General features: G+C 41.1%; 1 protein-coding gene across 1 annotated transcript in view; it reads right to left on the bottom strand.

Moving 5' to 3' along the window:
- Nucleotides 1-13,415: 13,415 nt before the first annotated feature.
- STK31 (serine/threonine kinase 31) overlaps nucleotides 13,416-24,716 on the bottom strand; it is a gene marked incomplete at both ends in the record, with an annotated part of 34,833 nt that continues 23,532 nt past the window's right edge. Inside the window, 7 exons of the mRNA XM_084281597.1 lie at nucleotides 13,416-13,676; nucleotides 18,253-18,321; nucleotides 20,352-20,477; nucleotides 22,197-22,346; nucleotides 23,189-23,275; nucleotides 23,583-23,708; nucleotides 24,435-24,560. Coding sequence (XP_084137723.1) covers nucleotides 13,416-13,676; nucleotides 18,253-18,321; nucleotides 20,352-20,477; nucleotides 22,197-22,346; nucleotides 23,189-23,275; nucleotides 23,583-23,708; nucleotides 24,435-24,560 — 945 coding nt within the window. The remainder of the gene's footprint in view (nucleotides 13,677-18,252; nucleotides 18,322-20,351; nucleotides 20,478-22,196; nucleotides 22,347-23,188; nucleotides 23,276-23,582; nucleotides 23,709-24,434; nucleotides 24,561-24,716) is intronic.

Genomic DNA, 24,716 nt, shown 5'->3' with positions numbered 1-24,716 from the left:
AAAAAAAAATAATCCAGCAAGGGCTCTTCCCTTTTCTGGGGCAGGGGGAGAGTAACCTGCACGTGTCAGCTGAAAGGACCATCTCCAGCATGCCAAGGGAAGCGACCCTTCCCCCTGCCCAGCACCAGTGAGTCAGCTGGAGCACTGGACCCAGTTCAGGACTCCCCAGTACTGAAGGGGTACAGACATACAGGAGTAAGGCATAAAGACAGCTACATGGACCGGAGCACGCAGCACACGAGGAGAAACAACTCAGCCTGAAAACCAGAAGGCTAAGGGGGGAGCTTATCAAAGTGTACAAATATCTGATGAGAGAGTGTAAAGATAACTGAACCACACTCTTCTCAGTGGTGCCCTGTGAAAGGACGAGAAACAATGAGCACAACCTGAAATACAGGAAATTCTGTTTAAACATAAGAAAGACCCTTTTCTTTAATCTGATAGTGGTCAAAAAATAGAATATTACCCAGAGAGGTTCGCAGTCTCCATCGCTGGAGATATCCAACACCCAGCTGGGTTGCACTAAACAACCTCCAGAAGCACCTCCCAACCCTGAGCAATCTGTGACTCTGTACATTGGCTCTAAGTGTCTGTTGTTAGTTTGATTCAAACAAGCAGCAGCACCTAAGCCAGAGAGAAAGCAGATGAATGTATTTGGCCTGCTTAACCTCATCACAAAGATATTTTTTTTTTAACATTGCATGTGTACATTACACATCTGTCTACCCACACGCTTGCTAACAGCTGTGAGGTCTGCTTTGGCATGCCCTGAGTTGTTCACTTCGTTGTGGGAAATATTAAATTAAAATGCCAGCTTTCAGATTCAATACATTTGAGTGCTTTTTTGTATCATTGTCATCAGCAGAGTTCGGAGATGAAGATCTCAGATGCAAACAGGCTTTGCCCTAACATTTACTGACTCCTAGAGACAAGTAACTGAGTTGAGTCACAGCTCAAAAAAAGAAATGAATACGAGCACATATACACACACGCACGTGTTTTTTAATCATCACCCCCAGGAGGTTGCACTTATTTTCACGCAGCAACACTTTGAAAAAAGTGTAAGGATTCAAACCCCTCTTCCTTCACAAAAAAAAGTAACTACAAAGAAATGCAGTTTCCAACAGGCATTTTATACACTTGTTATAGAAAAAAAATTAAAAGGTGTCAGCATCTGGAGAAACTGAGTAGCTGCTGTGGCTGAAAAATGGTGCAAGTGAACCATGGACAAAAGCTAAAGGCCCGAGGCTGTAATGAGGATGTTCTGCATCCTTTAAGTATCCTGTTAATGTAAGGTTTGGGTAGGCACCTGCATGTGAACAGAATCTGTCGCAAAATTAACAGTAAATTTTCCCCTTTGGTTTCAGATGTATTTCTTTATGTTCTTGGCTTATCTCAGAAAATCTTTCCCACACGGTGTAATAACACAGACTTCCTCTCTGCACCTGATGAAGGCTATACTATATCAACGCGTACCATGCAGTAATGGTTAAACCAGTAATAGGTTTAGAGAAGCAGACATCCAGCCCTAAACATGTTGCCCCGTCTCACTCTAAATACATGCTTTTATCATCTTCCACTAAACAGTATATACATTTCCATCACCATTTCAATTAAAACTTTGTAACTGCAAGAAACTTTACAGGCCCCCACCAAGAAACACTGAATTACGAACAAAAAAAAATATCATTTTTCCCATATACTCCATAGAAATCAAATTTAATATTTTCCGGGAAATGACAAAGGCATTATGTATGTATATAATCTAACTGAGGCGATCGGCTGCGGGGCAGACGCGTTGTGCAGCGGAGCGGGGGATCGGCCAGGCAGGGCTCATTTCTCCGGCACCGAGCCCACTCGACGGAGCCGCCAGGGCCCGGCAGCCCTCGCCAGGGAGGGGAACGAGGCCACAACGAGGCGGAGGCGGAGCCAGCAGCGCCCCCTCCCCGGCCGGTCAAACGCTGCCCCCAGGGAGCGCGGCCACCAGGACGGGCAAACAGCGCGTGGCGCCTCAGGAGGGAGTGGCGCGGCAGTTGGCGCAGGCAGGGCGAGCAGGCAGGGCAGAGCGCGCCCCGCCCATACGAACACCTCCTCTAACGGCGGTCTACTGCTAGCTCAGCTGCGATGGTGTACACCAAGCAGGGTGATCTCTCCACGGAGTCTGTACACACCCAGACCGACTGCCCGCTCAAAACTGCGGCAGTTCAGGTCTCCGGGTGCAGGGAGTGCCTGAGCCTGTTGCTGCCACCTGCGGGGGGCAGAGAGACTGTGTGCATGAGGTGCGAGCAGGTGGACGACCTGGTCTGCCTCGTGGCAGAACTCGAGGAGGAGGTTGAGAGGTTGAGGGATATCAGGGAGTGTGAGCAGGACATAGACTTGTGGAGCAACTCCCTGCGCGGCCTGAAGGACAGGGACTGGGGTGAGACACCCCAAATGGGCATGGACCCCCTGCCCTGTTGCTGTCGGGCAGAGGCAGGGCACCTAGGAGTCGAGGAGGAACGGAAACAGGTCCCTGCTCGACATCGCAGGCGATGCCCCCCCCCTACCGGCCCCCCCTTCCCAGGTGCCCTTACACAACAGGTTTGAGGCCCTGGAGCTTGAGAGATCAGTAGCTGAGTCTGGGTGTGTACAGCCTTCCTGGAGAGATCACCGTGCTTGGTGTACACCATCGCAGCTGAGCTAGCAGTAGACCGCCGTTAGAGGAGGTGTTCGTATGGGCGGGGAGCGCTCTGCCCTGCCTGCTCGCCCTGCCTGCGCCAACTGCCGCGCCACTCCCTTCTGAGGCGCCACGCGCTGTTTGCCCGTCCTGGTGGCCGCGCTCCCTGGGGGCAGCGTTTGACCGGCCGGGGAGGGGGCGCTGCTGGCTGCTGGCTCCGCCTCCGCCTCGTTGTGGCCTCGTTCCCCTCCCTGGCGAGGGCTGCCGGGCCCTGGCGGCTCCGTCGAGTGGGCTCGGTGCCGGAGAAATGAGCCCTGCCTGGCCGATCCCCCGCTCCGCTGCAGCGGAGCCCCGCGAGACGATCGCCTCGGCAAGTGCAGCCATTTCAAGCAAGGCTGGCTAGGCATTAGGCCTCACAAGAGGCGTTTACTACACAAAGAGCTGCAAAACTTCAAGTGCACAGATGAGGAAATAGTGACACTGGTCCAATTTCACAAAGCTGCTCAAGGCACCTGCTTTAATCCACCTCCACTCAGGCATTTAGGCACAAACTGAAGCACTTTGTTAGTCTGTACCTTGAGGTCACTGCCACTGGGGGACTTAGAGCTGTGGCACATACTAAATTCAGTACGATTTCTAGGGTCCCATCAGATGACTGAAAGGTCTTCCAAACGAACAACCACACTGACTGCATGGACACAGCGAACAGGAGAACACACCCTGCTATGACTGTCTCAACAATGGACCTGTGATAGAAGGAACACTTCAGTTTCTGTTTACTCAGTTCAATTCATGCAAAGGGACAGGTAAGCTTATTTGCCCTCTGCTGGTTCAGGATTCCCCCCTGATTTTCAGGCTTCCTGAGAAAGAGGCCAATAGCAACAATTCAGTACAGAGCTAATGGACCAAAACACTCTATGTATTGAGACTCTTCTGGAACACTTGGTGCATCACTTCGTTTCGAAACAAGTCAGCTTGCATCGCATCGTGTACTTATTTTTTTATGTTACTCCTACCAGGACAGCTGAACAAAAGCAGGTGTGTTTCTCAGAAGTTCACCTCCTGCCGCTGCATATTCCCCTGCCTGAAGGCAACTGTGACTAGATCATCGTAACCATCTCCGCAGCAGACATGCCAAGGAAGCACAGCAGCTATGGAACTGACAGCAGATGACAACTGCTCTAGAAAAGGAATCTGTTTTCATCAGTGGATAACTTTTGGGGAAAAAAAAAAAAAAAAAAAAAAAAAGTTGTAAAGAACAGAAGACAGGAATTTGGTAACCTCTCTCAAGGGTTAAGAAAGTTCCACTTAAAGTCAGATTTTTGGGGGGTTCCGTGTAAACGTGGATATAAATGCATCTTCCTACACAGTCCGATGACACGTTACCAGCAGGTGGTGCGTTATCTGGCAATTCTTTCCCTGTGGTGGCAGACTAGATGTATAGGCATGATGCTCCAAATAGAACGTTTGTTTCCCCACAGGATGAGACATCCGTGGGTGTTTTCAGCCTTGTATCCAAACAAAGCTCAATGTATTACTAATCATATACCCATAACATTCTGGCCACAAAAGACAGTTGGTGCTTGCAGCAGTGCTTTTGAAAACTAGCTAAGGACAACAGGCCTCCGTATAAAATAAACTAACTTAAAATTGATTTGCAGCTCTACTCAACAAGACTTCACAATTGATAAAGCTTTTGCTTAAGTCATCTTTGCAGGCCAAGTCTATTATTTTGAGGGCTGCAGGTCTCTGCAAATGTCAAGCTAAACTTTTGGCACAGAGCAAGTCATGCATGCAGCTTCCAATGAAGAAAAAAGGCTAGGTACCATTTAAGCTTTCTAGGGCTAGAACTGCACATGGATGTGGATTGCATGCAGTTAACCTGCTTGTTCTCCCTATGATCTGCAAAAGGCATACTGACCTGGGTTTCTACATCTTAATTGACACAAATTCAAGACATTACTCCACGTTCACATACTATTTTTATTGAGGAAACCAACTTACCCAATAGTGAGCAAGGCAAAGTGATATATTTAAAAATAATGTACTACAAAAGACATAGCCAAGTAGAACAGAAGAGTTATCCAGTCCACCTTCCTGCCAGATGGGTGTCTCAGTACAGTACTAGAGGCTTCAAGCCTCCTTAAGCAATGCCTAACTATGCAGAATCAGGATGTTTCTTTCCCTAATGTCCACCCTTAATTTCCCTTGCTCTAGAATTCAACCCATTAATCCCCAAAGGGCAGAAGTAGCAGTAACTCCTTTCTGTTCATCTCTGTTCTAGGAGGCTTTAACCTCTTCTGAGGACTTAAAACCCACCCTTTCTTTACTTAAGTCTTTTTTCCATGTCACAGATCCTTGTTTGTAGACCTCAGTCTTCCTCATACACTTTTCTGAACCATCTCTGATTTTTTACTCTTTCTTGATGTGCGATGCCCAAGTCTGGAAAGAGTATCTCAGCCAAGAAAAAGTCTATCAAGGAATTCCCCTTATTTTATTGAGAAGACATACAGTAGCACTGAAGTCACTAGAGATGTTTTTTTAAGTGACCAAAAATCCTGTCATCCCCAACTGATTAACCCCAAAGTTGCTTGGCATTTAATTTGCTAAAGCTAACTCAACCTGACTTTGAGGTACTAGGATTAGTGAATGGTCAAGATACATGATTTGGCATATTCTTTAAAATTGACCCAATCTTGCACAGCAGATTATCAGCAGGACCAGGGAGGTGATCGTACCCCTGTACTTTGCTCTGGTGAGGCCACGCCTTGAGTACTGCGTTCAGTTTTGGGCCCCTCACTACAAGAAGGACATTGAGGCCCTGGAGTGTGCCCAGAGCAGGGCTACGAAGCTGGTGAAGGGCCTGGAGCACAGGTCCTGTGAGGAGCAGCTGAGGGAGCGAGGGGTGTTTGGTCTGGAGAAGAGGAGGCTCAGGGGAGAAGTTACTGCTCTCTACAACTACCTGAAAGGAAGGTGTGGGGAGCTGGGGGTCGGCCTCTTTTCACAGGTAACCAGTGACAGGACTAGAGGGAACAGCCTCAGTTGTGCCAGGGGAAGTTCAGGTTGGAAATGAGGAGACATTTCTTTTCATAAAGAGCAGTCAGGCATTGGGACAGGTTGCCCAGAGAGGTGGTGGGGTCACCATCCCTGGGGGTATTCAAGGAAAGGTTAGACGTAGTGCTTTGGGTGATGGTTGAGTGGGTGACTTGGGTATTAGGGTGATGGTTGGACCAGATGATCTTGGAGGTCTCTTCCAACCTTAATGATTCTATGATTTCATGCTTATGTGACGTACTCTCGTGTAAGCTTGGAAACATAACAAAAAGGGAGGATAGTGATTTTATTTTACTACTGCAGTTACAAAGATGGCAGTCGGGTTCATACGCCTGTAATTTGTTTCTCATCACCCCACCAGTGCCTGAAAAAGCAATAAGCATTATTAGAGCAAATTAATTCCCGTGAACATTGCAAGTACTGATTTAGAAATCTATTTCTACCTATCTACGTGGGATTTCTGCGTACCTTTTCAAACTTTAAAAAGAAGTTAACAGGTGGCACAACTGGTACAACACTTAAACAGAGGGGGCACACCAAAACAAATCATGCTACTTCAGGATTTTAAACTGAAAGTAAACCCAGAGAGGGTAACGAAAAGATTAAATTGTCTCTAATTTAATTAGAGACATGAACTATTCAAGAAGCTGAAAGTACTTCTGTAGTAGTGCTGATTTAACATTAAGCAAATGCTGATTGCTTCCCACTTAAGTCAACCCAGGATCACTCTAAGTGTCTGTGCACTGATCTATGGCACAGGTCACCTTCAGCAAATGAACAAAAGCATTTTAAAACAATTTCAATGAACTCTAAATTTTAGGTTAAGATAGTGATTATTTGATAATCTGAATGTCTTAATCAGCAAGTGTTCCACTGCACCGCAGGAAGTTATTTCAGATTTAAGAGGTTGGAGGGAGATTTACTACACGTATGTAGGAACAATCAAACCTGCGTGCTCTCCTACGACTGGGGTGAGACAAGACAATTCTGCCACCTTACTGTTAAGCTATTTATCTGATGACACACTAAAAAAAGAAACGAATAGACTTATGAATCATAAAATGATACTAACTGCAGCGGATGATGAAATTCATGACTCAGGCTACTAAGATTACCGTGTTCCAAATTATACTACTTGCATGTCTTTTATGTATTCCTTTGCAGCTGGTATAATTTGTAGTTACCATCAATTAAATGACAGTAATAAATGGAGTTTTAAAAGATTTTTAAAAATGAATCGTGATGTTAAAAAGCAAATAAAAATGTCAAAAGATTAACTTAGTATTATGCCTCAGGGCATTTATAAAGATATTAACACAACAACATGTTGGTCTGTCAGTACTCTTCAGCTAGGAAATGTTTTACATTTTCAGTAAACCAGGTTCAGCATTTTGGCCCTTCTAACAGCAATAACAGGTGATTTCCTGCCACTGTGTTCTTGCAAGGGAGAAAAGTGGTAACTTCTTGTAGAGTTAGGACTAACAGGAAATGATACCACCTCTTATGCTTTGAAATAGCATATGGGTGGTAAGTATAGACACTGCCAAGTACTCTTCAGCCATACTGCTCAGTTTCAGTGCATATTTCTTAAGCTTCCTATCAAAACCCATCTTCTTTTAAAGTCGCTTTCACTGAAAAGAAATACCCAGGAAGGGAAAAAAAAAAAAGTGGTGTTCAAAGACCAAGCCACGGGTATCCAGCATCTCCTTCAGTTTTCCAGCAGTGGCAGCAGATGACTACAAGTAAGAGTGAGGTTTTTGAACCTGATTTTTAAAGATTAGCTGCTCCCTAGTAAAACGGGGACAACACACAGCACAAATTCAGATGCGGCTGGAGGCCTGCTATAAAGCTGAAAGGGAAAAAGGCTGCTCTGCGAGAATCACTACAGCATACCCAAATGATCAGTCTCAGTTTATGCACCTTAGCAGTCACATTACTTGCAAACACTATCATGAAATAAACAACAGTGTCTCCAAGCAAACACAAGCACCAAACCATTCTCATCCTTTAAGATAGTCATATTTATAGAGACAACATAAAGAATTAAATACTGAAATACAAAGGCTGTTGAGTCAGTTACCACACCACGAGGCCCTGACAGCAAAAGATGTCCAAAGAATGTTAACAATTTCGCATGTATCAGACAATAATACATCACCATCAAACTCTGTTTAACAAAATATTTCAGAAGAGCACAAGAAATAGGCTATTAATGTGAACATGCTGTCACCCACCAGTAACAACTTGGCAATATTTTTTCATGATGTGTTGGAAACTGTGGCCCTAGCTGTACCTGCAATTCAGGAACATTTTCCCCTGCTCCCTGAGCATCCTGCATTAACAGGTGCAAATGGCAGGCACTGCCCAGGTAAGCCTCAACTCTCCAGTGCTCTTCGGTATTAAAAGGAGGAGGAGAGGCCTCTGGGAAGGTAATGACTGTGCACATCCTTCCCATAAGAGAGTTTCATAGACCATTCTAGTTAAAAAATGGTGTAATGTTCCGTGTGAAGCTACCTGGAAAAATAGGATTGTGTACAAGAACTATCTGTCAGAGGTTTGCCTCTCCCCCACTACTCCCTTGGTAGAAGTTATTGCTATCGAGAAGTAGCTTCCATGAATAATGGTTGGCGTTGTAATCAAGTGTACCGTCACGTACTAGAGAATCTCACTCCCAAATAGAAAACAGGAAATGGAAAACCTGAACCAGAGGAAGCAACCACAGGGAAGGAGAGAGGTAGAGAACAGAGACTGCCAACAAACAGGTTAGTTTGAGCAGTCCCTGAGTAGTGAGATACAGCAGAGTAAAAAGGACAGAAGGCTCAGAATACATACATACATGAACAAATGACAAAATGGAAGTCTAATCTGTTAGACCTGGATGCTTGAAGTAGCAGTGTTCCTCTGAGCATACCCTGAAGCATCCTTAGGCCAACAGATGAGTTAAAAACATGCAAACAAAAGGTTCCGACTAGGTTTAAACAAACAAACAAAACAAAACAAAAAAGCCCACAAACACTCACTAAAACAGGGGCAGGGAAAAAAAAATTATCTAGGAAAAGTGACAGCCAGAAGAACACATGAACAACAGCTCCACCTCTTGCTGGCAAGGACAGAGGATAAAAATTTCAGGCAGAAATCCATGACTGATGATCCTATGACAACTACACACCTGTAACACGAACACTATCAATAACCAGCCTTCGACAAGTGGCTAGCATTGCTTTTGTGGAATCATTGTTTTGACAGTTATTTTAAATTAAGAGAAGTTACTTTTGAATAGATCTGCAGTTCCCAACAGTGCCCTTCAACTTTAAACAAAATCTTACCAGAAAAAAAAAATGCTTTCAAATAAAAACCAATTCCAGTTCTAGCAGCCTCCACACGCATCTTCTCAGCAGGCATTTACTTTTGAGTGCTCATCCCGCTTTCATCTCAGAAGTTGGACCGATGCAACTTCAATCTATTTTCTCCGAAGGAATTCTCCTGGTTATACACAAACTTACACTGTATGCAACTTTTACACTGATCAAGACTCCTTAAATGTTTGTACTGTCTTGCAGCCGGTAGGACTTGCACAGCATGTGGGCACTCCGCATGGCTCACACAAACAGAGAGTGATAATTTTTAGTGTGCTGTTTATCACTTCAATTCCCTCTGCCAAACCTCAAGACACCCAAAAGACCTTCCAGGGGATATGTAACACTTATATTCTCCTTCAAGAGTTGCCCATGTGCCTCGTCTACTCCTGTCTTTGTGAGGAATAATTTAACCCAGCACAGGTACATGTGGCAATGCTATTAAGAACTTTCATTTCACGGATTTTCAGGTTCTGGTTATCACCATCATGGACTACTTTTGAGATCAACAGAGAAACCATCTTACCAGGCTGAAGTCAGGGAACAGAAGAAACAATGGAGAGGTTGTCTAGAAGCAGACATTTCAGAAACGTGCAGATTTCGCAAGCGATGGCAAGGACATGATAAATGTTCCCTCAGCCCCTGAACTAATGCCATGCAGCTCTATGTTGCTAGAAAGGCTCTAACACGCTCAACAGGACAGGTACTCCAGACTACACTTGAGAGAAGAGACAATCAAAGTCACAGTTGGTAAGAGACACACATCCTGTGGAGTATCTATAGGACTGACACTTGGCATCTCAAGGCCCCAAGGCTTACAAGCACCATGCTCTTCCACTTCAAACAAGGACTCTTCAGAGCTGCCAAATCTGCCCCTATCCCACGTCGTGACACCAGGTGGTAAATTTGTTGGTCTTGCTGAAACAGCAGGCTGCTGCACTGGAAAAGGAGATCACAAAGAAGCCAGAGGGCTCTCAGATTGCCAGATTAGTCTCCTAATAGCATACTCGGAATACCAAAACCTTCTGGTCTATCCTGAGACTGTCGAGATGAGACGGTCCAGATCCTCTCTGCTTGACCACTGTACCAGTCATAAGGATTGCAAAGAAAAAGCTGAATAGCTGTAAGTCCCCAAACAAAGAAACAAAAGAAACATGTCAAGGAGTGAAGAAACACATCAAGGAGTTCCAGCAAGCTTTCCCAGCTCTGCTCAGCAAGTTTCTACCTGCAGGCCCTTTGCAGCTACCTACTACAGTAAAACATAAAAATGGACTTCACTTCTTTGCACAGCAAATAGTTTTTCTCTCCCCTTACTGGTGACATGCTTCACAGCAGTAACACACACACCAGGCAGAATGGAAAGAAATTATCTCAGTTTTACTTCAGAAGATGCACCTACATAGTGCAATCTTGATGTATTCCCTTGCAAGCTGGGAAAACGAAGACTGCAGATGAAAAATCTCATCTAGGAAAGCCCCTGAGGTAGCTGCTATGAAGGAATTTAACCCACAGACTATACAAACCTGCACTTATCAGGGGAAAAAAAAAAAAAAATTTAGAACACCAGTAAATGCCAAGATAAAGCCTATTCTGGAGTACAAAAAAACTTCTCAAAACTGCACAGGCAGAAATGTTAAATACTAATGGAGCAACCAACAAACTACATGGAAAGATGTAGTGAAGTTGTTATGAATGTTGGAAGGAACATGCAGATTAAGCGGCAGCGAACAGAACAGCTGGAGTCTCAAGAAGTGACGACATGTGAGCATTCAGAGAGGAGTAATTCTTCACCCAAACTACAGAGATAAGTCTTCTCTTTCTCCAAATCTGTTGAAAGAAGTCCCCTTCCCACAGTGAAACCACCCTAACCCAGGCCTGCAGGCTATGTTAGGTAAAGTCATAGCAAGTGATTGTCTGCAGGTGCCTGAAGAGAATATTTCCTCCTACATGACTTTGTTACCAGAGCCAGAGACTGGAAGGTGACTGTAACAGCTGACTTGGGTATGATGTCCTGTGGAGAAGCTGAGACTGACACAGACATCTACCTGACAGGTGGGCACCAAGGCCAGGAGTGCAGAGAGAAAACAGAAATGAACAAGTAGAAGGGTTAATGTCCTCATAAAAGGAAAAATATGTATGTATCAGCACCGAGACCATAGGTCTATCATTAGAGGCCGTAAGAAGATACGAACATCTTCGAAGTAAGCAGAGTTTCTGTCATGTGTCCAAGTGAAGCAACGGCTAGCCTCTGAAAGTCCCCCATCTATATGGTCTGCACAAGGACACTGCTCAACACTGGTCCCAAGGAAGAGTGAGGTAAGTTTTCTCTGAGCTTCTTCGTAGGAAAAGCCAGTGAGTGGAGACACTAATCCTACAGCATCACTTCAAGGTCTCTGTCCTCCAAGTTCCCATCTTCCAGAGAGAAGAGATGCAGTTTAGAAAGGTCTGTCACAAACTGAACAGAAGGCAGTCCATTACAATGGATTAGTATGCAACTTCAGCAGGATAGCTGTGCAACGTGACCCTGAACCAACCTGTTTTCTTAATGCCTCTAGCAAATAAGGAAGGACAAGAAAGCCAGAGCTACAAAATTACCATAGAAAAGGTCAACATAGAAATAAACAAAACAGATTACACTGAAAAACTGTAATCAAGACTTAATTCAAACAGAAAGGTTGTCCCCTACCCTGACACTTGTATGTACCAGAAGCTTTCAAAGGCTTAATTGCACGTTTTATAAATAATTTCACCCCTCATGTTAGGTTTCACATGTAAAAATCAGATGACTTACAGTTGGTGAAGAGATTTGGAAAAGACTGCAGTTTTGAATCAAGCATAAACAGAGACTTCTAGTTTCAGAAAACAAAGGTTAGTAGTTATGGGATTTAAGAAGTACACTTTAGGTTGCATGGACACGTGCAAAAAAACTGAGCAAAAATTTATTCCAATATACAAGACACAAACCAAACACAACTCAGTTCAGTGTTTAACGTTAATTAAAGTTAGCCTTTTATTAACAGTGAAAGGCTACAATCAGATTTGGAAAGTATCTCACAGAACTGCTACCAGTTGTTTTCACTGACAAAAAACAAGACATTATTCTTCTGTGACTTCAGTAATGAAAATACATTTAAACACACTAACCAAAAACTCTAAGTCCAAAACATTTTTAACAAAGGTTTTGATATCACTGATTATACATGCAATACAAAAATCACAAAATCATTATAATTTAATGAAAAAGGACAAAGCATCTTACATGCTACTCTGTGTTTTAAAAAAAAAAAAAAAAAGAGTGATTTAAGGATGGAAAAACAAGTCTATTTTCAGAGATGAAACTGCCAAGGTGACATCATCTACCCACTGTCAATTACTGTTGTACCCGAGGGCTTCCTGGTTTCCCTACTGCTGTGTCTTGCCTGTTACATACTGGATTTCTACATTCTTCAACTAACAACGTGCAGCTTTAGTAATTCCCCTACAAAATCCTAGTCTGCCAACAGCACTGTCCAAGAGCAACACCCAGAGGCTAAATATATTGCTACAGAAACTCTGAACATTTTAACTTTTTTTTTTTTTTCCCAAGAAAAGAAAAGCTTCATAAAGATAAGCAACAATTTCCTGTAGAAATAAAGACCTGACAAAACTCTTTCAATGGTAATGTTAACAGAAAAGTAAATAGGCAAGCCCACTCAAAATGGCATTTTTATAGCTACTGTGAACAATGAGAACAGATTTACAGACACACACTTATGTAGAGCAGACAGATAAATAATTTTTGCAACATGCATGTGTATAGCATCCTGGTTAGCACAGCAGCACTGCAAAAGAGCTACTAAAATGATGCTCTCCTGGAAGTTAATTGCCTTCTGCACATGCAGAAAAACAGAAGAGCAGCAGCCTGCTCCCCATTTCCTTCACCAGTTGTCAAAGGTTTTTCTTCTTAAATCTTGAAGGCAGTTGCTGTGGAAATACCTTGAGCACTGAATAACCTGCAACCAAAAGGCATTGCCCTAGAGCATCTCTAACAGGAACATCTAACCTACAATTGCAGCAAGAAGGGGAATACAAAAGCAAGTCGCTACAGCTTCATCTTAAATACTTCTGGAATCTAATATGACTATATCCTGTAAATTTAAAGCCTATGTAACAGACAAAAAGACTGACGAACTAAGACCACAGTCAGGAACACCACACCTGTATCTTTGAACTCGTATTTAGAATCAATGTACTCTGAAGAAAATGCAGTTAAGGTTATGTAACCCCAAAACATGACTGCACCTACCCAACTTTCTACATTCTGAGATTCCAAATCAGGACAACTGATTTCAAAAATAAAAACAGAACTTTCAATCAAACACATCATGGACAAGTTTATTATCTACTGGAGTAGGGTTTATCCCATTCTCCTCAGAGTTAATTTTAATTGCATCTTCCTTTTTATCCATCTTCTCAGAATCATGCTCCTTGTGTGGCACATGCTCTTCACCTGGTTGTGATGAATCTGGAATCACATCAACTAAGAGGAAGCAATCATCTCCCAGCACCTGCTCAGCTGTCAGTCGGTTAGAGCAGAACAAATTCTGAAGAAGGGATTTAACTTTATCATCCTACAAACAGAGGGAGACGAATTTCATCAGCAAATGAAACAAACACGATTCCAAATAACAACCAAGTATTTGTTGAACAGGTCTCATAAATGCTTGCAGCCCGGGGCCCTCACAAAAGTTTGTACCACAGCACTCTCCATGGCCTGCACTCTTAATAGACACGGTGCTCATTAACATCAGAATAAAAGAAAGCTTTTGGCACCGGGTCTGCCAACTCGGTGCCAGCAGGCTTCACAGAAGAGCATAAGTTATGTCTTAAAACACTAGCTTCCCAGCATTTTAGAGAACTACAGAATCATAGAATGGTTTGGGTTGGAAGGGACCTTAAATGTCAACTAATTCCATTCCCCCACACCCAGCCACAGGCTTTTTAAGTCTACTTTTCTACTGAGAAAGAACAGAATGGGTGCCATTCACCTTCTACAACATCAACTTTTAAGTCTGTCCTATTGATTTCTTGCAGAGCAATAAAGTAGAGGAAAAAAATGAAGTAATGGGAGTAATGGGCTCTAAATCAACAGCAGCTGTTTTGCTATTAGGTCATCACTTACACTTAAGCTGTTTGGATTTTTCTGAAAGGATTACATGCCTAAATGCTTAGCATATTAACAGCACTAGACTCCATGCACAAAACACAAGAACTCAGCTGCTACACATATGCATACATGTCAGCTGTTGAGGAAGGAAGGGCACACACTGGATTTGAACAAGGGGACTGCAAGAAACTCTCAGATGATGATCTAGAGACATAGATTAATAAAAACCAACGTAAAAAGAATCTTCCCACAAGGGGGCGTTCATGTCTGTAGCCTCTGCAAGCCAGCATCGCCTCTGACCTGGGTCAATAGAACAGGAAAGCACCAGATAGCTGTGCATCACCCCTCACCTAGCTCTGTTTCATCCAGACAAAAATCTATGATGCAAAGGAATGTACACAAATTGTCAAAAACCTGGAAACAGAAACAATTTCCAACTTCCCCACTGACCAGCAGTGATTCAAGAGAATCAGCCTCTCTCTCCAGATAATCTGAAATCTGGGTGGAAAGATTAAATCTGAAAACTGTTGAACTTGCAGGCATAAAGGATTGTTAAATGGTTACAAAACATTCAAAACGTATAAAAGAGAATCTCTAGTTAAAAACATTCAAACATTTGATGTACTAAAATGCACAGGTAAATCATGCCTACACGCTTCCTTGGTAGAATTAAAAATGAAGAAAGCCCAGGCATTTAAAGAGCTTGAAAAGTTTTGCACTTATATATTTCCACTTCAAAAAAAGTCATATATCCTTCAGCAAGTTTCCCCTTTTCACCATTTTCTCACACTAAGGAAATCTAAAACTGATCCCTTAAGCAATACTACTGTAGGACAAGGTTTCACTGTGTTTACTCCAGCTGATTAGATCTTATTTACTCCTTTTAATAAATACACAAAATTGAATGCTGAAATATGCTGAATACTGAAGCTCAGCATGGCAAAACGGAAGGTACAAGATCATGTCTCTAATCACTGCTTCTCCTCAACAGCTACATAAAATTAGTATCCCCTCATTGAAATTTAATGTTACTTTCCTGTGTTAATTTTACATTTCCTGAAAACAAACAAAAAAATTTAATGGTTGCAAGTGTACAATTCCTCTAGGCATGAGACTGAGATGGAAGGGAAATTACCAGCCTGTCAAGGACCTGCAGATGGGCACTGAGATTAATTCTGAATAAGCCGATTAAAGATAAAGTCCTTAAAAGCAAAATAGATTTTCCCCAAGAACTGGGACAAGGATTAACAGCCAGAGGTTTTTGAGATACCCCAAGAAACCGTTGAAATATATTTATTAGTATTATATTTCTTAGCAGAACCCTCACGGATGTTCCTGTGAGCTGCAGGAAGAACAAGTTGCTTTGCAGCACTTTGACAGTTTGTGCACATGCACGCACACGTATCCAGGATGAATCCTTAAACTACCAACAAAGATGCATTGATTAGGATGGTAACACCTGGCAAAGTTATTCAAAAAGAAAAAAGCTGCTTCTTTTTATCAGTGAAAAATTATGAAGGAGCTTGCTCTTACTGAGAACTGTAAAATGAATGAATCCCTGCTAAGGCCAATAACGAAGAACATTTGTCCTTCAGATAAAAGCAGATGTTGCACCTCAGAAGATATCTATAAGAAAAGAACCAAAAAAGTAAGGGAAGCTGAAACCAGCCACTTATGCAGAAATCTTAGAGAAACCAAAGTGAGCCAATTCCTACTTTCATGTCTCAAGTAACTCTTTTCTATTTCCTCAAACAAGTTTCCCTTATGTGTGAGAGAAAGCTAGTTTCTTTCAGAATCTAAGGATTATTATGCACAACCCTAAATGACGCACTGGACAGATGGCTCTGCACAAGTTTTGTAGAATATTTTTAAAACCCTACAGCTTGTACTAATGATCACAGAATCACAATGAATTGTTAAGTACTGAGATCTTCTTTCCTACAGCACTACACATTTCATGAGACTCATTTAATTTTTAATAAAAACTGAGCAACTATAATGAGAAATAAGAAATGCTATTTACAGGAACACCTCACTACTCAAATGCTACATTTTTTATTCCTTTATTTTTCACGATAGTTTCACACTGGAATCAATTTTCCAGACGGATTTGGTAGATAGTCCTGTGCTTTAATAGTAGTGATTTCAACACTGGAGAACATGGCTGAAAGCTATTAAGAAGACACTGCACAGGAGATCAGTGATCTAACAGAACAAAATTATTTACAGCACTGTGCTACGCAGTGATACAGAAGCTACCTGGCCTGGACATTGGAAGTGCTACAGCTGTGTTAGTCTAATACTGTATCGTGACAGTATCTAAGCTTAAAGTGAAGAGGACACACTAAGCTCAGAATGACACAACTCCAGTAAATGCAGACCAATTTTTGCATCATGTTATCCTAGATAGCTTTGCAAAGCACTCACATCATTAATACATAAGTACAACCAATAAAAAGAGGGATTTATTAGGCTTTTGTTTTCCCTTGCTAAAACAATCAAAACTTATCTGGCAAACAGCAACTCTACTGTTTCATTCTACACTTTCCACTTCAAGTATTTCTCTACTTTTCTGGGTAATATCGAGACTTACCTCTAACTCCTTCCTATATTCTGTAGAGAATTCTATTTATTAATACTTCACTTAGAAACTAAACAGCTTGCAGGGATTTTATAATAGTGTAAGACACGATTTAAAGAGTCTCACAGTTTTCTCAAATCCAAAAGCAAAGCTATGAAAAAAAAAAAAATCAAAGGCAAAGTTATCACTTAAAGTGAGGTCAAAAGAAAAAGCACAATGTGAGAAGTATATCCCAGTAATTAAAAATCACAAGGGTAACCCACTCAGAGGAGGTGGGAAGCACAAGAACAGGTAACTAAAAGAGTCCAGCAGAAGTCTGAGGTAGAAACTAGTCTAAGCAAGTTAGTAATCTGAAAAAGGCCCATAAATCTTCCAGAGAATTTCTTTCAGCTATATATGGTGGCATAAAAGTTGGAAACACAGAATAGATAAGAAGAAGAAGAAGGGATCACCCATAGCAAACACAGAAGTTTAAAGCAGGCAAGAGACAAGTCCTGGCCTGAGGACTGAAAGTTTATGGGAAAGAGTTAACCTGTGTGCCTTCGTATTTCCAAACTTAAGTCTCCAACTCTGAAGATGATCCTTTGCTTTCTGATAGGTAGCATCCCATCTCTTGGATGTTAATCAATGAGTAGATAACTTTATAGCCTACATCTTCATCAACCTGAGTATCTCCTTCCTTTGGTTTATTTTCTTCCAAGGCTATAAAATTATCTACTTCAAAGTTGGAAACCTAAGTTGGGAAATACAAAGGCACACAGGTCTACTCTCATTTTCAAGAGTCATCAAGACATTGGGCAAGGTCTTGGTAAGTTTCCAAAAACAGACTGAAAATACAGTTCAAGGTGGCAACAGTTGCTAGCATAGGGCAGGCATAGAACAGTGGCTGACAGAAAATAGTGAAAGCAGCAACATTAGATCTTATCACTTGAGGCCCTCTTACATCTCTGCACTTGCTTGAGGCATTTAAGAAAGCTTACATTTCACACACACAAAAGAGCAGAAAATAAAGGGTACACTATGACTTTACAACTGCATTTAGTGACTAAAATGGAAATCAGCTGTTTTATTAATGCTCAAGAATTGTGCAATTATTATGTAGAAGACAGATGAACAAAGCCAACTTCCCTGACTTCAGAAAAGACAGGTTTCTAACTCCAATACCTCCTTCAAGGCATGAGGATCAGTGACTTTCTCCCCAAGTCTGTAACTGTTAATTGAGTGACACCAAGTTATCTATTAAGTTGTTCCTTGTGAGGGTGAACTTCAGTGTTAAGAAAATCCTGGGGTTTTATACCTTCTCAAATATTTTTACTTGCTATTTAGAATATCCAGTTTAGAACGTTTTCTCAACCCAGCACTTACAACCAATTTTTGTTTTTCATTTAAAAAAAAGCATATCAGTTAATCACCTCTAAACAAGACCATTCTAATCTACCTCATCTGACAATCAACATACCATGCCAACCGCATCCACCTCAGGTGTGCCATCTTCTTTTATGCCAAACTCCTGGTTTTGAATGCAAAGCTGTAAATTAAAAGATACATAATATGTAACATTGTTTTACCCTTTAGTTTAACAAATATCAGCCAAGGAGATTCCATGTTTCAAGTGAAAATCCACTGTTGTGAAAAATGGGCAGAGGAAAGCTTTTTTGTAGTTTCACAATAGCGTAAAATACGTAAGTGGCTCACAATTGCCTTACACAGGAAAAAAAAGAGCAATAAAAATAGTATCACAGAAGAAACTTTTGGAAGTCAAACGAAATAGACTTTTAAAAACATGACTCGAAGTCCATGTCTAAGCTGTACATTTAATTATATAACCCACGGCATTTCTTAAAGAAGATGAAGTGTGCTGTAATAGACAAACATGAACCCACCATCCATAAGCAAACTGAAATTTCCCCAGCCCTTATTAACGCCTAGAACCATGCCTGTACACAGCATTTTTCAAAACCCTGCTTGCAAGTTGAACTGAAAATGCCTCTATTCCCTACAATTACAAGAAAAATGGGAAGAAGCGTGCATTTTGTCAGGACTGGGCTCCTGTGACACAGAGCAGCTGAGAACTCACAAAACCCCCATTTCCATCTTAGAAGCAGTAGGGCTGCTCAGTGAGGGAGAACACAATTCAGGTGTCTGCCATCAAACTGGCAATTGCTGAACATCAGGCCAGAATATGAACTAAAATTTCCCATCAAATGATCAATACAACATCAAGACTGAGCTGGAGATTTGTTACACATGGATTAACCTGAAATTCAGCTGGAAAGCTTGGAGATGGGTTTTCAGAAGACTGCAGATCTTGCTGCATCCCAGATATTCTCTTCAAGCAGAGCCAGCCATTGCCAGCCCTCCATTTGTTTTGGTGGTTTAGGGTTTTTTTTTGTTTGTTTGTTTTTTGTTTTTTTTTTTTTTTTTTCTTCTTCTTCTTTGCTTTACACTCACTTTATTCACTTCTGCTTGTAAAAAAAGTTTTTTTTGAACAGAAGATCTGAACAGTGGCACTGCAAACGTTCCAACAAAACCATACCACATAAATAAGTTATAAGCATCCATGATATTAATCTACACTTTAATCCATCTATTTCAGTAGAAAAATTACTTATTTTAAGCATCTGCTCTAAATTGGGACAAAAACATAATGAAGAATGACTTTTCTAAGAACCAGCTTCATCTTCTCAGCACAGGTAACTGATAATGGCTACTGATCAACTTGTGGCTTATGTCCCTATCACAAAGTGTTTAAAGATAGAAGATAGCTTCAGTCATCCCTTCTGTGCCACAAGATCATTGTGCAGCTGACAGAACTGCCAATCTCATTTATCTGAACCCCAACTGGTACTCAGTGAACCAGCTCCAATGGACCAGGTGCAAAAATCACTGCATGGGAACATCAACACTTGTTGGTAGCTCATGACTTTTTTTTTTTTTTTTAAATTCCAAGAAATTTTGAAGTTTTCCATTTGGAACACATGCCACTGGTACCCTGAGCTGAGGAGGCAGCAAAACACTAAGAGAAGACAAAAAAGAGCAGGAAAAGGAGATGCTGTATAATGTGCAACCTAACACAGAAAAGCAGACTGCTTTCTCCTCTCTGACACAGCACGCCCTAAGGAACAGAACACCCACCTAAGGATAGGTGGGATGTCCTGAAGGATATCCTTCACCATGGATAAAGTCCTATCCTTACCCAAATCAAAAGATAGGATGATGAACACACTGCCTCACAGGCAAGGGCACAAGAAAATAATCAAAAAGGGTTACAAGAATGAATGATAAGTATAGTAAGAACTTACAATCCCCAGAATGAGGAACAAAAACACAGTTTTTGGTCACGTAATTACAAATTATATTGTATACCTTACAGAAAAACACACTGCCTTATGCCCATAAACTCCCATTCATTCCACTCCTACCACTCAGTTTATAATATGCACACTTCTCCAAAATATTCAAAGTAGAATTTTAAAATAACGTATTCATATTGCTGTTTATGAAGCCTGCTACAGTTCCCCAATTTTACTAGAAACTCCCTCATAAGCCATAACTTACCCAGAAGAGAAGGCAGCCGTAAGCATACATGTCAGAGGCTGGAGAAGCTGGCTGTCCCATCCTCAGTTCAGGAGAAACTAAGCTCAGGGAACTGACAACCATTGTGCTTGCAACAGCACGTTGTTCCTATGGGGAAAAAAGTGTACTCCTTAGTGAGATCGATAGCAGACTGAAGGAGAGGTATCTCCCTCTCTAATTTAACACATCAGACAACTTCATCATAGCATTCTGTGCTGACCCCGAATGAAATGTGAAGTCCTTCTTTACTGGTGGAAAATATGGGGTGTAAAGGAGAAAGGAAATAGTCACGTATCTATCATCTAACTGTAATAGAAATATAGTGCTGGCAGATTTTACTCCACACTGGAACTATTAACGGTCATAAGGTAATAAGGAATACAAGTTACAAAACTTCTCAAATTAGAAGAAAAAATATAGGAAATGGTTAAAGACACTCAGCACTACTTTAGAAAGCTTCAGTTCTATTATCAGTTTTGCCAGTTTTCCATTCTTTTTTCCCTGTCCTTCTGGACTTCACCTGAGACCAGCTACTTCCTTCTTCCCTGTTTCCAGCCTATTTTAGGACTGCCTACTGCCACAATAAAAGCTAGACCACGAGTTTCAATCTCTCTCCATGACTGTAGTCACCACCAGCTACAGCCAGACTGCAGGAGACAATCTCCAGATTGCAGAGAGTATTCAGCAACACAGCTCTGCTCATCAATTTGTGTTCATGCAGGAAGCACAAGCACTGAGCAGTGCTGTGACACTCCCCATACAGCAGGCACAAACTGATCCAGGCCGTGAACCACAGGTGGAACTTTCCTGCTCCATTATAACCTAAGCTGCAGGATGGAATAGAGATGAGGCCCTCTTCAGATCTTGCAACCTTCAGATGGCACCAGCTACACCGAGTATGACCTTTCAGAAAATTCAGCTGGCAACATCTTTAGAACCTCTCTCCTTTGCGTGCTGAAAACAGAAATGTATTTGCTTGTTCTCCAAGCATGACAAGACTCATTAAGATTAACAGCAAATGCACTGACAAAACAGAGATATTATCAATAAAAATTATTTTATTATATATTTTTATTATATTAATATTATATAATAACATAACACACATTGTTATAAAAATTAAATAAACATGAAGACCTCTAGCACACAAATGTGCTCAAATCAACTTCAGTTTAGAAAGTCAAAATGTGACAACAAAAACATACACCAGTAGTGGAGAGACTTTGCCATGTAAACGAAGTAAAACACTAAGGGAGTAGATTGTATTCTTAAAGAACATTAGGCTTTCCCCAAAAATGGTTATGAAATTCTTTACTATAGAAACTGAGGACTAAAGAAAAATACATATAAATACAGGTATGTTTATACAGGTAGCATGTATAACCTTGTTAGGTGACTGAGACAGATTAAAACACATCGTAGAACCTCATTACCTATCACATAGACATGCAAAGACTGCATGCAAGAGCTAGATTATTCTTTCCTCAAACAAGTTCCTACTCTCACCTCTGCTGATGCTGATTACCAGTAAACATAGAAAAGAGCCAACCAGCAAGTACTGCAACTTCTGAATTTTTCCATTTCACTGTTTTCCTTAATAAGGGCTCATGCTCGATAATCCTTTTCTTCCCCATCCAAAATCAGATTGTGTTTACAAAAATCTCAGCAAGACTCAAACCACCCAACCCCATTCAGAACATCAAACAGGAATCCTACTGCAGAGCACAATAGTTATCAATAGATCTTATATACTTCATCTATCTTGATACATAACTGACTAAAAGTCACTAGGTTGTTTTTTTTAGCTGGTTTTTGGTTTTGTTTTACCTCTGGTTTAGTGAAATCGAAGTCTCCAACGATTCCTTGTTTTCGATTCACAGCAAAAACATTGTTTCCATGCAGAGATCCATGCACTATATTAGCTCCATGCAACGTTTGCAGACCTTGGGCAACTCCTTTCATCACTTTTAATGTCTCCTAATGGTTTAATTTTGGTGTTCATTACAAAAATAGATATGGAAGAACCAAAAAAAAAAAAAACAGTATCTAATGTTTCTATTCCAAAACTAACATTCTAATTATTTGAAGATTGCACACATTCAAAGTTCCTGACAATTGTTTTATAAAGTATGGATTAATTCCCAGTAAGACTGTGTTGACTTGCAGAGCCAGTCAACTGATTGTTTCGTTTCACAAACAAAAGGTAACCACGGGTTAACAATTCACTAACATTAAACAAAAATAAACAATTTTAAAACCCTGTAATATATTTTGGGATGGATATATTTACAAGTGCCTCCAAGTTCACAGACAGAAGCTTTTGCGTCATCAAACATAACTAGGGAAAAGACTGTATTGGCTTCTGGCTACTGTTTCTTTGAGAAAGGCTGGCTAGCCAAAATGCCAATAAACTGCATGGAGAGGAGGGAAGGAAAGGGAGGAGAGAGAACAACTCCTGCACACACAAACACACCCCAAAGCCTCCCCCCACCATAAATCCTCTAAACTTTGGTACAAGAATGCCTCTGCTTACAAATTTACCATATTCACTCTTGCATTTTTGAAGTGTACTAGCAGTACTGCTGAGGCACTGATTTTAATAAAAGAAGGAAGTGTAACCAAGCAAAATCCCTTTTAGAAAACCATAGCCTACTGCTTGACCAAATGCTAGTCAAGCCACGTTGTGCAACTCTGTATAGTCATTGGCAGCCACCAAAGAAGACTGCTCACACACCTCCAGCAGCATAATATACAGCACAATGTTAAGAGTTCAGACCAAACACATAGAAAGGAAAATGCTGGTAATCTGTTACACTTACTTGTAAAGTTAAAGGTGTATCAGCCTGTAAAGCTCGTAGACTTGCCCCTGGGTAGTATGGGACCATTAAATACACCAGAGGATCAGACTTTAACAACAAAAACAAACAAAAGTTTAAGAACACATTGTTTCCAATATCAGGAACACTGGAAAATTTAACATGCATTAGATGTGTGATGTATCAATTGATGTTTACTAAGAAAATAGTTCACCTAAACTGAAGTCCCAAAGGAAATATTTTTCTGACTCAATATTCCAACTCAAAAAAATATTAAAGCCTTAAATTCCAACTTAAAAGTTTTTCTGCTTAAAATTAAAAAAAAAAAAAAACACAACCAAGCAACAACAACCAAAAAAAAAAAAAAAACAAGCAACATTATCAGTTTGAATCTTGCCTTGCAGAAAAGAAGAAACAACAGTTGCAATAAGCCAGATTTCTCCTTTTGTTGATTCCAGGCCCTGTGATACTTGGCAACTCTTTCAATCACTTTGCCTTCTGAGCTCACATCTACAGAGTATCCCTGAAAAACAAAACAGAAACACCCAAGCTCTAACTCCTAATGTCTGTAACATTACTGCATGACACTTTTTTAGTTAAAGAAAGGCATACCATTAGGTTCCATCAAATAACTCTTCTATTTATCACAAAACTCAGTAACAACTGTCATAAATTGCTCTCATATTCATTAATGCTTAGGAAGTCTGTAACAATGAAACAAGAAGCAAGTCTCCCATTTAAGAAGTAAAAAAAAAAAAAAAAAAAAAGAGAGAGAGAGAGAGAGAGAGAGAAAGAAAAATTCAATTATGCCTCCCCTGATACTATAACCCTTGGTTCTCAATTGCTAGCACAATGGAGAAGAAAAAGGACAAGGGGAACACAGCAGTTCCTGAAGTTTCACAGTGATGAATCAACTGAAAGACAAAACAGCATTTGCATTTTTGGAAACAAAGAGTAACAAACAAGTTAAAGGGTTCACCAAATACGAGAAAGAACAGACAGCAGAGGGGAAGCACTGCTCACTACAGCTGCCCTCAAAAGAAGTGAAAAATCAGTAAGCAACAGGAAAGCAATCCAGACAGAGAACAAGGTCTTGTGTTCTACAGGCCCTGACAAAAGAAAACACATATCAGAAAAGGGTTGTTAAATGCAGGAATACAAAAGGAAAAGCAGAGTTCATTCAGAACCAGCACATTCCTGGGTCAGGATCTCACCTGCAGCGCTAACTGAAAGCCAGGACCAACATTACCTTTAGAAGAACCTTCTGATCCTGCATTTCTGAACACACTAACGGCCGCTTTGTGCTCAGCTCCTTCATGGGCTCAGCATCTAAAAGGTCTCGCTCCAGGCTGTGCGACAGAAGCCCACCTGAATTCTGAAGCACACATACACAGAGACAGCCAGAATAAGAGTACAGTATGAACAGCCAGCAACACTCACAGGCTCTGACTCTCTCTTCTCTTCCTCAATCAACTTAAAGCACAAACACAGTGGGGGCTTGTTAAAAATGAAGTTACCGCATCTGTTAGCA

The sequence above is a fragment of the Netta rufina genome (assembly GCF_964035555.1).
Source record: "Netta rufina genome assembly, chromosome: 2".
Lineage (NCBI taxonomy): Eukaryota > Metazoa > Chordata > Aves > Anseriformes > Anatidae > Netta > Netta rufina.
This window is presented reverse-complemented; position numbering and strand designations above follow the sequence as displayed.